The sequence below is a fragment of the Pleurodeles waltl genome, chromosome 4_2 (genome assembly GCF_031143425.1).
Source record: "Pleurodeles waltl isolate 20211129_DDA chromosome 4_2, aPleWal1.hap1.20221129, whole genome shotgun sequence".
Lineage (NCBI taxonomy): Eukaryota > Metazoa > Chordata > Amphibia > Caudata > Salamandridae > Pleurodeles > Pleurodeles waltl.
In genome coordinates this window covers 853,395,345-853,409,794 of record NC_090443.1, presented here as the reverse complement: position 1 = coordinate 853,409,794, position 14,450 = coordinate 853,395,345, and the positions used below count along the sequence as shown (strand labels likewise).

At 42.0% G+C, this 14,450-nt stretch overlaps 1 protein-coding gene across 2 annotated transcripts in view; it reads right to left on the bottom strand.

The window, feature by feature from the left end:
- Positions 1–456: 456 nt before the first annotated feature.
- The window catches only part of PLPP3 (phospholipid phosphatase 3), an 83,887-nt gene continuing 69,893 nt past the window's right edge, over positions 457–14,450 (bottom strand). For both annotated transcript variants that reach the window (XM_069232601.1, XM_069232602.1), the window contains exon 6: positions 457–2,081. In XM_069232601.1, coding sequence (XP_069088702.1) covers positions 1,959–2,081 — 123 coding nt within the window. In that variant the 3' untranslated portion in view covers positions 457–1,958. The remainder of the gene's footprint in view (positions 2,082–14,450) is intronic.

Genomic DNA, 14,450 nt, shown 5'->3' with positions numbered 1-14,450 from the left:
TCTGTGAACAGACTCGTCTTAAAGCACACAGTTTTAGCAAACATATCACAGTTGAAGAAAATAGTAAGGACGAACAGTGCTGCCGGATTCAACCCCTCATTTATGTGTTTTTTACTTTAATTATCCGTAGGCAAGGATACATTATTAAAATAGGTCCATGGGAATCACAAGGTCGTTCAGACATAATTCACCATTGTGAAGTATGTGGGTCAAATGTGTTCGGTGCTGTATTGTTCATTCATTAAATGAGGAAGTATGAACTAGCAGTGCGTCATAGGCTTGTAAGTTTGCCATTCACTGACAACGAGCACAGGGTCTTCTGACACCGCAGTAACTAGGTACAGGACACGAGAAACCTTTTATCACTTCAGAATTAACATCAGATAGTTTGTGTTTCAGCGTACACCCCGCTGCTACGTGCACAACGTGTACAAAAAGAAAGTCACGCACTCATAGTTTTGCCAATACAAACTTTAATTTGTATTCTACAAAAGTCTCAGAATAATAGTCTTTTCTTTACAAAATGAAACATTACAAAAATACTGACAATTTAATATGATTTTATACAATTGTTTCTAGTTGTAGTTATTTTTAATACAAAAATGACTACTATAGAACTACATTTTTTAGTCGACTATAAAAAATTAGATCAATGCTTTTTTAAGCAGCACAATGTAAATTACACAGGTCAAGACACAGTTTATATTCATAGTGGATATATCTAAACATTATTACATTATTTCAGAAATAATATTTTACATAGTTAATTTTTATGTTTTGTACATTATTTATATATATATAATATATATATAAAATCATAGCTTGCTATAATTGAAATGATAGGACGGATTCTGTTCTAATGTGCAAATGGCCAATCTATGGGGGTTTATATGATTCCTTTTTTACATGTTTGCCCTTTAAAAATATTTAATGGATGTTTAACACTGTACATATGCAATTTCATTAACTTTCGCTTCAGCAGAAAGTTTGAGCATAGTCCTATTTGATCTAATTCAATGTTTGCTATGATTTAAGGGCTCTAAACTACAAAGTATGGTGAATGGACAAACTACGATTGATGGGCTGGTTCAGCCATACCGCCCAGCGGCATGAGCTCTGAACAACAGGATCAATGTCCAATGGGAGTCAATCCCAAATTTATAGTGCTAACAGATTTAGCAAGACAGACCACAATAATTTCACAAAGCGTGAAATCCTGAAGGTGGGACCAATGGCACGCAAAACACTGCTGCATGTTGTCAATTCTAGAGGTCTTCTCTTATGCCGTTCTTCAACTCACCATAGGTTAGAGTTGTTAATTTATGCTTAAAAGATTAACAGGATTCTCTTAGTCAGACACGTCCTTAGAAGTGGAAAGGCTTGGGTGTTAGGTCCATCGCCAAGATAGCTGATGTTGCATTAGATGCTTCGTTTGCCGTGCGTGATGAAGAGATGGCTTGGATGGTGTCTAGTGGGTGAACTTCATTCCGAACCAACGTCACAGTATGCATTTGAGCCACAGACAGAACAGTGGAAGAGAGCGGTGACTCCAGAGAGCAAATCCCAACAACCAATTCAGTGCTACGTCATTTCAACATAGTGCTATATTGTAGTTTCAACCTGCTGACTGCAAAGAATTGTTCCCGCCTAAAAAGACGATTTGCTCTCTGCAAAAGTTCAAAGCTCTTTATGGCACAGCAAATGCAGTGGTCACTATAACATGAGCACTTAACACCTAATTGCACGTCCTGAACTCTGGCTCCACTTGTATTTATTTATTTTTCGGTTGAAAATGATGGTCACCCATGTCGTGCATAGTTGTGAGCTGAAGGCCTCATGGCAGACGTCGCTTGTGTGGGTAAAAGAGAGGTCTCTCCCTACATTCTACTGTCTGATGAGATTTGAGGGCAACCAGCAGTTGCCTTCAGCAGTCTTTTTGCAAGCAGATCCTGTGCATGTTACACCATATTGTGGTGGTTATTTCGCTCAATGATGTCCACAGGTGTAAGGTTTTCCCTTTTGATCGGAGGAGGCAGGGAGGTCTTTGCCTTGGGCTTGAAAAGGTCTGACACAAAGAAGACCTGCAAATGAATTAAATATATTTCATTAGTGTACATGCATCATCCAACATTGTCCAAGTTCAAATTAAATGCTTTCATATATTGACACAGCTAATTGAGTCGTATTGTGCTAACTGAGCTAAAGAGAATAAACATAGTATTCGAGAAACATTTCTTGCATTAATCACTTTGATCATGTGTATTGTACAACAAAATGATTTGGCAACAAATTAATACTGATAAGAACTGTGGAACTGGAAAAAAACGTTAAACGTTTCAATGACCTGAAGAATGTGGACCTGGGGCTAGTTACATACCTGGTTAGGATATACATTCTATATGATTATAGTCATTGAAATTTTGAAGACATAGAAGCCGAAACCTTGAGTTCATCATGCATTGTGTTGAGAAGAGGGGAGGTAGTGGAGTATACAGAAAGGTAGTGGAGAATACAGAAATTAACCTGGGCTCCTTAAGTCTAACTTCCTTTCTGTTCCTCTTGCTCCTTGCATGAACCCTGAGACTAGGGGATTGAATGGCAGTCCAAGGGGTACCAAAGAGCACGCTATGTGGCACCCATTGTCCCTGACGACCCCTACTGTTAATCTATTGTGGGTTACAATATACTAGAATGTTTATTTTACTTTCAGCAACAAGGAAATAGGAAGACATACCATTGATAAAAGAGTGGCTACATTCAGGCCGTTCTGATTGTACAACTGTGCACATGCTACACTTACAGATAGTGCCTCATTGGGTATATTTGAAACACACACCAGCCAAATCTATTCCACTCACTGTTCAACTACCTCAAGAAAATAGAAAATGTTATTTTGATCACTGCTTTCCTGCCATAATATATCTTTATAGCCCACTGTTGAGGGCTTTGCCGGTTGTTAAAGGCCCTGAATGCAAGTTATAGGCCTGAGCCACAGGGAGGGAGAGGACCTTTATAATCAACAGTGCCCAAGGCAGAAGGGATATAAGTCTATTAGAACATTACACCCGCTGAAGGGAAAATGCTCATATTCTACAGGGACGTTGAAAGACAAACATTAGAATGTTGGAGCAGAAGGCTTATGCCAGCCATTATTATTCCTGATCCATTTCATTGGCTTCAGTGGAGCACCCAAAATTCCAATGTACTAACTAGTGCTCTGTATATAAGTCATACCCTAGAACTTTACATCCACTGTAAACTTTTTGCTATATTGAATGGAGTTATGTAATTAAGGGACACAACATTAAGTGATCATGTAATTCACTAACAACGTACCAACCTGCCTCACTACTAACTACTCTCCTTGAGTCAACATGAAATAGCTTTATGGTGCACATATACTAATGCTGGTATTGGTATACAAGTCACTCTTTCCCTCTACCACGTACACCCCCCACAAAATGCAGCTTACTAAGTAGATTAGATCTCTAAAGCTGGAGGGGATATGGTAAGGCGAATTTTGGTTCTGTATAATTCATAATAAATTAATAGATGAGGTATTGTGAGGGCCACTGGAATTATGCAATTCTGTACTCCTTACCACATATGTATGGATTTGCCACACTTGCAACACAATAAATTATCTGTAACATAATTTCAGATTTTAACAAAGTGTTTGTTTCTAACAGATCAAATGTAACTAAAAATGCTGCCACACGTTGCCCTGCAGTTGAAACCCTTTTCCAAAGGTTACCTGGTGCCCTTTTAGTTGCCGATTGCTGTATTTAGGTGTTAGAAGTTCGCTAATGAGGTGAAATCTTACCCAACCACTGTTAATAAGTGTAAAATAGCAAAATAGTGAGGCAATACCATCACACAAGGATATTTTTCTGTAAATTGTACATTTGGGTGAAATGCGGAAGTCCGCATCGGCACTCAGGTGTTCTGGTGTCTTAGACACCAACATAGCCAAGAGACCATTTCACCTTTATTAGATGAGGATTAATGGGTTTGCCACTTATCAGATATTTTCTGTTGCACTTTACAGCACTCAAATTTCAGTTGTGTGTAGTATTTAATTTGTTCTCTTTACAAGGACTGAATAATGCCTAGTAATACACCCTTAACTGATTGGACAAAGATACACCACGACATGTTTGTATTTCTTAGTAGTTCCTCTATTTTTCGATCCCTTCCACCTGTGCATGCTTAGAACCATAAACTTTGAACTAAAAAATTCAGAGTGGACAACCCATTATGGTAACCAGTTTGGAGGATTAGGATCATAACAAATATATTAAAGGGACCTGAGGCCTGTCAGCTTCCTGAAAACCATAAAATGTGAATTTCTCTCTCACACCTATTTATCTATCACACTGCTAAGCACTGTGTCCCAGAACACAATATCTCCACCTCTTCCCATACAGGGTCAAAACGAAGGCAACACAGTACCAACCACACTCCCACGGTGCAGCATGCTGTCTGTGTAGGAAGTCACTTCAGAGTCCACCAACCGCACTCCCTACATGGTGCAGCCCACCTACAGTACGATCCATTCGTGAAATATACCTTTCAATGTAATTCTTGCAACTCCTCTTCTGACGACGGTGTAGACAAAAACTTCTAAGTAAAGAGCCCTGGTATAATTAGCCCGGGCAGACTCTGCCTTTCTCTCCTTGACGATGACCGCCAAGGTCATAAAATCCTACTTTAGTCACGCTGGCCGGCCCGCGAGGACAAATGGAAGGAAGCGATATGCAGCCACCTCTTCCGGTATACTGCGGTGACATAAGCTGCCGGATGTTGAAAGGGCAGTGCCCATCAGTCCGAGGCGGCGGGGGGACAATACAGCACAAACACAGCGAATGACGAGGGGAAAACATTTACAACCTCTGAGAACCCCCGCCAGACTAAAACAAGCCTTTACAGACCAAAGAAGCCAAACCTTTCCGTCAAGCGTGACCATTATAGCTTACACATCAGCTCGTGGTAATAGGGCATGGTAATGGGAAAATAAAGGAGTAGCCTACCCAGACAGGGCGCTTGGGTGAGGATGTAAAGTCCTGTCTTCCGCCTCTAAAGGGAAGGAATCGAAGGGGAGAGATCAGGCATGGCTCTGCAGCAAAAACTAATTTTAAGGGTTGAACAATAATAAAAGAGGAAGCTCCAATATTTGGCGCCATCTAGTGGCTTTTGCAGTGGCTGCTGCCATGAATATACAAGACACGCTTCAAGATCTGTTAAAATGTTTTACGCAGGAGCGCGGAGCCCTGAAGAAGCGCGGGGTCTGGGGTATAAATCTCTATGCAGTCCCTATTGAAATGGCCCTCGTATAAAGCCCAAATCTCAGAAGACGGCGCCTCCATTCACTGAGGCAAGAAACAAGCCTGTAAAATAAATGCCATTTGACAAGGAAAAGCACACTACTTTTAGCACACCCACCCAGACGTCTCTTAATGCCACGAGAAGACGGACAGACCGGGACAGCAGTTTTCAGTACTGAGTTCAAACCAGAGCGGTTTTATCATATTCCTGTCAGTAGTATGCCTGGGCTGCTTTGCTCGGCGGGTGAGTCTGTTCCACTGTGACTAGAGGTTACACAAACATTGCGGGACGTAAAACACGACCTTCCAGGGTTAGAAAACTGTTACGTGGGCTTGAACAATAGTCCTCTCTACACAATGCCGACCAGCCCCTGGGGCTGTTTTTAGATCGGACTTGGCCCATTTCCTCCAGGAGGTGCGCATCGCGCCCCACCCAAGCAACATTTGACAGCACAGGGCCTGGAATTTGAATCACGAACTATGTGGAGATTTAATTTCCATTGAATTTAATTTCTTTTCATTTTTACAGGGTGGAGGCCTCACTTGAATTTTGAGATGTTTAATATCATCACAAAAAAACAGTGCCCTGTTTCAAATATGATTCTGAAAAGGGGTGGATTACATTTTAAGTATTTGTTCTATTTTAAATGCTAAGCATGTTGAAGAAATTACTTGAGAAAGTGAATGATCCCAGACGGCTTGACAGTTTTAATAAATTAAAAAAGTTGAGTAGTCAGCTGCGCGATTGTATCATGAATTTTGCACAACACCAAAGTTCTTCACTAGTTCCCAAATTACAAGGGCATTTCGATCGTGCTATTGTTGTCCTCTGTCATAAGCTTGTGTTGCCAGGCACACCTTCATCACTCCTGTAGACTCACTTTCACTACTTTATTTTCTAAACTTTCCATTTAATCTTATTTTCTCAATAGACACTTAAATCCCATTCACAAAAACATGGTCCGATTCTCAGGGGACACAGCGCCTTCCACAATTAGGGTGCCCAGATTACTGCAGGTCACTATGGACACTGTCTCCAGTCCTGAACTTTTCACCTACAAATTACAGTTTTCAAGTGTGTTAGCAAAACAAGGGTTCAACACCCAGAATGCACTAGGATATCACAAGAAAGTCCGGAAGTGGAAACAGCGTCCGCAATGGCCTGGAGGGAGGTGGTCACCCTACTCACTAATGCTCTGTGGGCCCTTATTGACAATCAGAATCTGTGGCAAGGGGGAACATCAGTCCACAACTGCATCTTCTGAGCTCAACATTTTGGCCTCAACCTCCTTGCATAATGAAGTAGTAAGAGTGCTTTTTATGGACTGACTTCCAAAAACCATATGGGTGTAATAACGGAGGACGATTGACTTCAGCCTGCTACTGCACGTGCAGGGTGTACGCCCTCTGTGTTGCTTACTCCATCTGCTTTCTTTGCACCCAACCATCATGCGTGGTGCACATGCTACATAATGATGATGCTTTCCGCATAGGACTTTTTCCCCCTGTTTATTAGCCACGCTGCACAGCATCAAAGTGCATCATGGCCAAAGCCATTGGGAAAGCTAGTAGGTCATAAAGGTAAAACCTTTTGGCTCTGCCAATGCTTGTTTGCATTTGGAATGCATTAGGTGGCCAAAGCCCGATAGATTTCTGTCCCCTATGGCAAAGCTGTCTTTCCACTAGTGTGTATTCACATTGTAGTCATCGCTCTGCGGTGCTGCTGTGTCCTCGATAACCTTAATCCCGCAACTTTCTGACAATAATCCTGAAAGTGATCAGAATAGCAGAATCCACTGTATTTTACTATTAAATAAATTAATGATGAAGTATTCGCAAGTACTTCCAGACACACATACAAAACCACCATTCAGCACCAAATGCTTTACTCTAAAAAAGTCACCCAGTGTCGCTACCGAAATGAAATAACACTCTGTACATGTACACCAATTAATGGATATTGAATGTTTTCCTTCTGCAGCCATGAAATCAAGTTCAGAGTTTTATTACTCTCTCGAGCCTACAATAAATAAATGACCTTCCCTTTCCAATTCAGCAGTGTGGCACAAAAAGTTGCTTGTGTTTAAATGTGGTTGCCAACATAGACACTGGGACACGGAGCTTGCCATTTTGGGGAAATAATATCAGATATACTGCTGGACAAGTGGCCATTACTGACACTTACTGATATGCTCAAAGTGGCCCTTAGCACTCTTTTCGTCCCTCTGGGAAACTGCTGCCACTTGCCAAGTGGTGCTTACAGGGGACTCATCTGCAGACACAATGGGATGCTGAATGACGCAGCAGCATGACTTCGCACAGGTCAAAGGTTATCTAGTTTCTTCCCAGAAATAGATAGAGGACGGGCTATTTACTTAACATATTGTGAAATATTTCCATGAGCAGGGAGCTGACTATTTTATTTTTCTTGTGAGAAAAAGCAGGAGAAATCTGTCAGAGATGAATTCATGCTGCTAAGAGAAGCAACAGGCAGCTTTGCTGGAAACGATTCCTTCGGGAAACCTTTGTTCTTTCCAAGTCCGTTATGCTTCAACTGTGGCTATTAGCTCTGGAAGTAGATAAACTGCTCTGCAGGAAATGGAATTTGAGATGATAGCTTTGAAATTGACTCATTGTCGTCCTACTGATTTTCATAAGAAGGTTTATAACTAAGGATACATACTGGTGTAGAAATACTGGGTGAGTAATGAGTGCTACACAGGAGCTGGACTTTGTTGGGGTGGGGCGGCACGTGGGGGGTGGTGCAGGGGGTAAATTAATTTAAAAATTCCATTAAAAAATCACTTTCCTGCTTTGCCGCTGCTGCCGTCGCACCGCTCCTCTCCTGCACTACAGACACAGGCTCCCAGCCTGACTAGCAGCCAATCCGAATGCTGCTGACAGCAGTGTTTGGATTGGCTGGGAGCGCCCAGCCAGGGCACTCCCAGGCAGACTGGGAGCCTGTGCCTGCTCTCTTCAGCCCAGCAACTGTGTTGCTGGGCTGGAGGGAGCCCAGTGCACATGTGTGTTTGGGCGGCCTGAGATGGCCGGCCAAACATACATGTGCACTGAGGGGGAGTGCTGAGCACTCCCCCTCGTACCCATCATAGCCAGTAGCCCTGCCCTTTTAATACAAAATGATAATAAATATAGTGTATTATCGCTTTTGTAGTAACAGTGTGGCAGCTGGTGCTGCTGGCTGGAGGACGACACTCCACCATATCGGAAGAGCCGCTCCTGTTGCTATAGAAACAATAGGTGACTGTCAAACAATGCCTTTACTTACTAATATATCAAACATTGGTATTTCGTTTGGCTGCTAATGCAGACTAACTGCTCTGGCTATGCATTTTGCAAAAACAGAAAAAAATGTTTTTTCTGCTGCCCATCTTGAGTGTTTTGTTGCCAAAGGAGTGGTTAAATTCAGCAAATTAGAGCTGCTGGACTCCCCAAAAAAATCGAAATGTGAGAGGCAAACAAGGTAGAGTGGCAAAAGGGGTCAGGTGAGTTAAGAGCAGACGAGTGTCGAGGGCAGCGATGGTGGGAGCACTGGAGGATGGGGAAGGAGTGTAAAACATAAATAAAGAGAAAACAGAGGAGAATAGGAAGGGTAGGGGGAGCAACAGACAAGATTGGAGGTTAGGGGTGGCAACACAGAGAGCACAGGGTTTTTAGGGAAAGTAGATTGAGGGAGATAGCGTGGAAACACACATCCTCACATGGAGTGATCCAAGCAAAAGGGAAAAAAAGTGATTTCCTGAATGTAAGCAGTAAAAAAGGTACAAGTCATCCAATCAAAAGGATGGCAAAGAGGTTGTGCTTCAAGGAAGGGACAAACACAAGAAGAGGAAGGAACCCCATCAACTAAGCAGCAAGCAAATAGTAAGCAATGGGGTGACCCACTTTAAATACTGGTATTGTCCGCAATAGATCTAAGATGATAGACAGAGAGAAGCAGTCTATAGGTAAGACCTAAAAAAGATTCCAAATCTTGGAAATGTAACCAGAGGGTACCTCACTATTAAAGAAAACATCGTCGTCGTGGTTACAGTCTCCACTTCCTTTAGTCCTCAAGTTTCTTCGACGAATATACGCAGTCCTCCGTGAGAGACTGGACATTCTTGATTGCAACACTTACCATACGGAACATACTTGCCTGCACTCTTAGAGATGGGTTGATATTATTGTTCTATTATTGTTCTATTTTGTATCAAAATCATTTTGTCCACTTGTCTTTCCGTTAGGAGTTTTAACAAGTTTTATGTGAAACCGTGATTTGATCATCAAAAGGTTACTCCTACCAGATAGTATTTCCTTTCTGTGTGTGCCACCATATCTGGCGCTTTTTACCCATCTGATTAATGTAAATAAGGTTATTTTCCCTGGATAATCCGTTTAGGCCATTTGTCAAAGCCAAGGCTAGAATTCAGGTTTCCTGGTCCCAAAGTTGACAAGCCACCAAACCACATATCTTTGACTAAATATATATTTCTTAATCAAATGAGCCTAAAAATGTTCGTGACATAATCACATTTTATTTAGAATACCTGTTTCAATGAGTCAGTTTCTACCTCGTGATATCAACATTTATCCAAACTGTTGCCATCTGCAGCTGATGTTTTCTGCCTGTACAGCAGAACAACAGCTCACCGGCAGTCTATGAGCAGACTGGTCGTGAGGGCTGGGTGTGAGAATGGAAACTGTATATTTACACGATACCATACATTATTAAATTTACATATTGCTTACATACACTTCCCCTGTCTGAGGTCTCCTATTTGCCAAAACTGGTAGTAAATGGCATCTTGTTAAATCCCTGCTTCAAAATCTGAACATTTCCATCCATTTTCTCATCCTAATATTTTAGGGAAGGTTTATATATGATAGTAAGTGCAGCCTGCAATCCCACATATTGAAGTTCTGCCTATGACACTAAAGCGGATCTAGTGGTGATGGAAGTTGTTTGCAATGTGATCCTATTTTGTCTGATTTTATGTTATATGCAGTTATAAAGCCTGCAAATTGACACTCATATGGCCTCGCAGCAGAAGTTCTGTAGAAACCCTCGCTTAATGCTCACATAGAGAAGCTTATTGTGGTCTTTTGGACTGCACATTAATGCTTCTGTCAATCTGCTACTTGGGGGAGTTTCTGCACACTCAAATGAGATAAACCTGCAGTGATACTGTAGCAGTCTTAATATCGTTCCCCTTTCCTTCCTACTATATACAACTTGAATGAGGATGTGGAAAAGGACCACAGAAGCCTAAGGAAGGAGTTAGTTCCTGGAACTGATGGTCTCCCGGAACACTCACCGGAGTACAGGACTTTCAAGTGCAATTTCCATTTACTTATTAAGAGTTCTTTCCTGTAAGTGTTGACATCCAGGGATCAAGCACTGGGCCTCTCACTGACACAAGGTAACCTCGTCGCCACAAGTTCATATTTTAAGAAGTATGGATACATAGCCGATGGCCCTTGTTTGACTTTGGTAACATACGTTGCAGCGTGACTTATATTTACGCACCACAGCGCCATACATTTCTGAAATGGTTTATAGCTCTATTTGTACACATGCATTGCATGTACACATCGGCCAAAGCCTTCATCTGGGGAACTACAGCATGTAAACAGTAAAGCATGAGGAGCTAAAGGAGATTAAGGACATCCACTTCAAACAGACTCGATATCAAGAAGGTTGTTTGCAACCTATTTTGCTGCAAGACTTCCTGGCTGAAGTGGTGGGCTCTGAACACCTGCTTTTGATTACCACAGTTTTTCTCTGTGTTTCGCAAGGAAATGTGTTCTCCATTACTACTGCTGTGCCTTTCGGGCCACTGCCCTTGGCTAGAATAGACCTAAATGTAGCCCAGCATTCTTTTTTGTGGGTGGGACTTCTGCTGTGGAATGGTGGCTGGGCTGGCTGAGTCCTTCAGTTACAATTACCTTCTTCTGTTGTACATCTGTTTTTTTGCACAATGCCCTGGCTCTTCTTCTGACTCACATATGATCTCAATACAGGATTACCTCATGTACTTCATTTTTATTCCACAGCAGGTTGATATTTTCTTTGTTTCTTCTTTTTTCTCAGCAAAGGAATCACAGACTGACTACTGCTACTCTCCCACTAGAGCTCCTTCTACAGTGACAATCTTACCCTACACCTCATCAGTTTCAATCATCACCTTCTGTTGATTCTACCAAATGTGAGGATCTGAGCTCATCTGGTATTTAATTTCATCCACCGCCTTCTATTGACTTTGGTAGTCTGCTGGAGGTGTGTATGGATGCATGTGTGTGTGTGTGTGTGTTGACCAAGATTACATTTATACAAAACTATCTTCAATATAATCTGGCCACTTAAGCACATGGTGGCAATCAAATTGTACAGGCTTCAACATGATATTTTACGCTATGCTATGGAGATTTATATGGTGCACATTATGTAATGTAATGCAACGTTTTGTCAAATGATTGGTCCCAAGTGGTAGGATGCAGAAAGTAGTATGACTTCTCAACTCGACTGTTACTCAGAAATTCATCTTGAAATCTGTAGGGGTAAATACTCGCCTTTGCCCTCCTGCATGGGGTGAAGAGACTACGCTCTAAAAAGGCTCATTGGCACCAGCCTATCTTCTACATACCCCAGAAGACGTGCGATATTTACATTGACGTTAAAATATTATTAAAGTTCATATAAAATTGATTAGGGTAAATATGAGGTTTAATGGTTTGTATTAAAATATCTCCGACAGTCCCACTAAAAATAATTTAGAAGACATATTGCAAAAGTATACATGCTGTCTGTCCTATAAACCTGGTCTGTTCACAAAGCCCTTTCAGAAGTCGCTAGTAGGGGAAGAAACTGAGGGGCAAGGAGGTAGGAGGCTTGCTCGGGTGCACGTTTATGCAAATTGGAGAAGCTTGGAGTAGGCTTCGACAGATGGAAGCACTACATCTCGTCACTCCTGTGAATATTAGTAGGTTATTTTAGCCATGATAGACGAGAGAGAGTGTGTGTGTTTTTACAACATAGGTGTTAACCATTCTGATTCTCACCCATAAGCTACACCAGAAAAGGCTGGTGAGGGAGGAGTAAAGGTTCACTGCCTTAGCAATCTGAGAATAAAGTACATTATTAATGGTGCACCTGACATATGCATTCTCGTGTTATGAGATACTTGTTCCACAGATATTGAAAACAATTCAGGCCAAGTTTATTTTCACCACTGTGACCACAACACTCCAAGTCATTACAGACCCAGTTTTTTGTCCAGGGCAGTTGCGTGTCAGCCTAAGGCATTCTGGGTGTTGTAGTCTTGGTTTGCTTCCATGGACTTAATTAGACGGACACACCTCATAATAATGATTCGTAGGTGAAAGAGTGAGGGCTGGAAGGAGTGTCCGTGATTGGTCACCCTAGTCACCACATACGACATGTGCACTCTTAGGCGTAACACTCGTATTAGGTTTCTCCCAGGTCTCTGTTTGTATTATTAGCAGTATTTGGCACAACCTTATGCCCAGTTCCTTCTACAAAGTATTCTTCTTAGCAAGAATAACAGTGTGATCACCCTAAAACCAACGAGTCTGTAAAGGTTACGCTGTGCCTTTGGTGCCACGCCGTGTACAGTATAAACACGGCCCAAATACAAAATGTCTGCCAGGCTAATTATAACATAGAGCAAGAGTGTGGACTGAGATAAGAGTGGCAAACAATGAATGTTTATGAAATTCCCAGGCAGCTGTTTCCTAGGCAGGTTTATTTCATCACGGGACGGCACCCTCCTGGCAACACACTCCTCGGTCCCTTCCCGCCTGCGGCCACGACATGCCATCCGCCGCAGGGCCAAGAACGGCAGCTTCCGACGAGGAGCTGTCAGCGAACAGGAAACGTAGAAACGTCTGCACGAGAATCCTTACCTCCGGTGTCACCTACGAAAACCTGACTTATTCCAGTTTTGACACAAGAGGCAAGGAAGGTCTGGCACGAGGAAAATACACTTAAGGAATCGGTTTTTCATGTTCAAATGCCTGGTTTGTCTGCAATCGACTGTTTATCCTACATAAATCATGCCAGCGGACCAAACATGCTTTCAGAAACTCCAAAGATTGATTGATTCGCCTACGCGTTGCAGTGAGGCAATGCGTGTGACGACGCAAAGATGCGAAAATACATACATATTTATTTCATCAAATGAATTCCAGTAGTCGGGATTTCCGGAGCCTATTGCTCAGACGTAGTGTAAGGGCGTGGTTTCATCAACCCTAGACAACAGTTTAAATGAAGGAAAAACCTGCTTGCGTTACCACATCGCTGTCAGGCAGGTGACAGTGGCGATAACCGTAATGTTACTAAACAACGCGCCACATTGCAGCCAATTATATACACGTGGCTTTTTTCAAAAACACGATCCGGTCTTTACATTCCAAAGATCGCCCCAAAGATTTGGAAACACTTGCTTCTCTCACGCTGCCTTAGCCACAGGACTAGACTTGCTGGCACATGTTAGGCATTTGGTTAAAAAAAAAAAAAAAGAGAGCTAGCCATTCGGTCCTTTAAAAACGACGGTAGGGCTGAGTCTGACTAAGGCGAACTGTAAGAAACTTTTCTGCGATTGAAAAAATCACTCATTTCCTCTCAGTTTTTACGAACAGCTGCAGCGAGACAGGAGGAAGCCTGTGTGAACTGTTAAACCTATGCTTTCCCCCTTCTGAAAACGTCATCTTTATTGTAGGCCTTCTTTATAATATGACACTGCTAGAAGGACGCCTTCTGAGTCACTGAACAACTGCACACCCAGACATGTCCCCAGTGAACACATTTAAAACACACACACATGCGCACACACACACTCTCGCTTTCTTTTCCTGTCGCATGTTGTATTTCTAAATTAAGATACACCTTTTTTTTAAATCTTTTGCATAATTAATTGTTGCATGAGTTTCACACAACAATATAACTGAAAGTATATCAAACAAGCATTGGCAAAGCCAATAAGGCTGGCCCAGGCAAGCCTGTGATTGTTTTTGGCAAACATCTGCAATAGGCATTAAACGTATAAAAGCAAAAAAGTATAGGAATGGGGAAATGTCTGAATATGACGTTCATGTTTGCAAGAAACA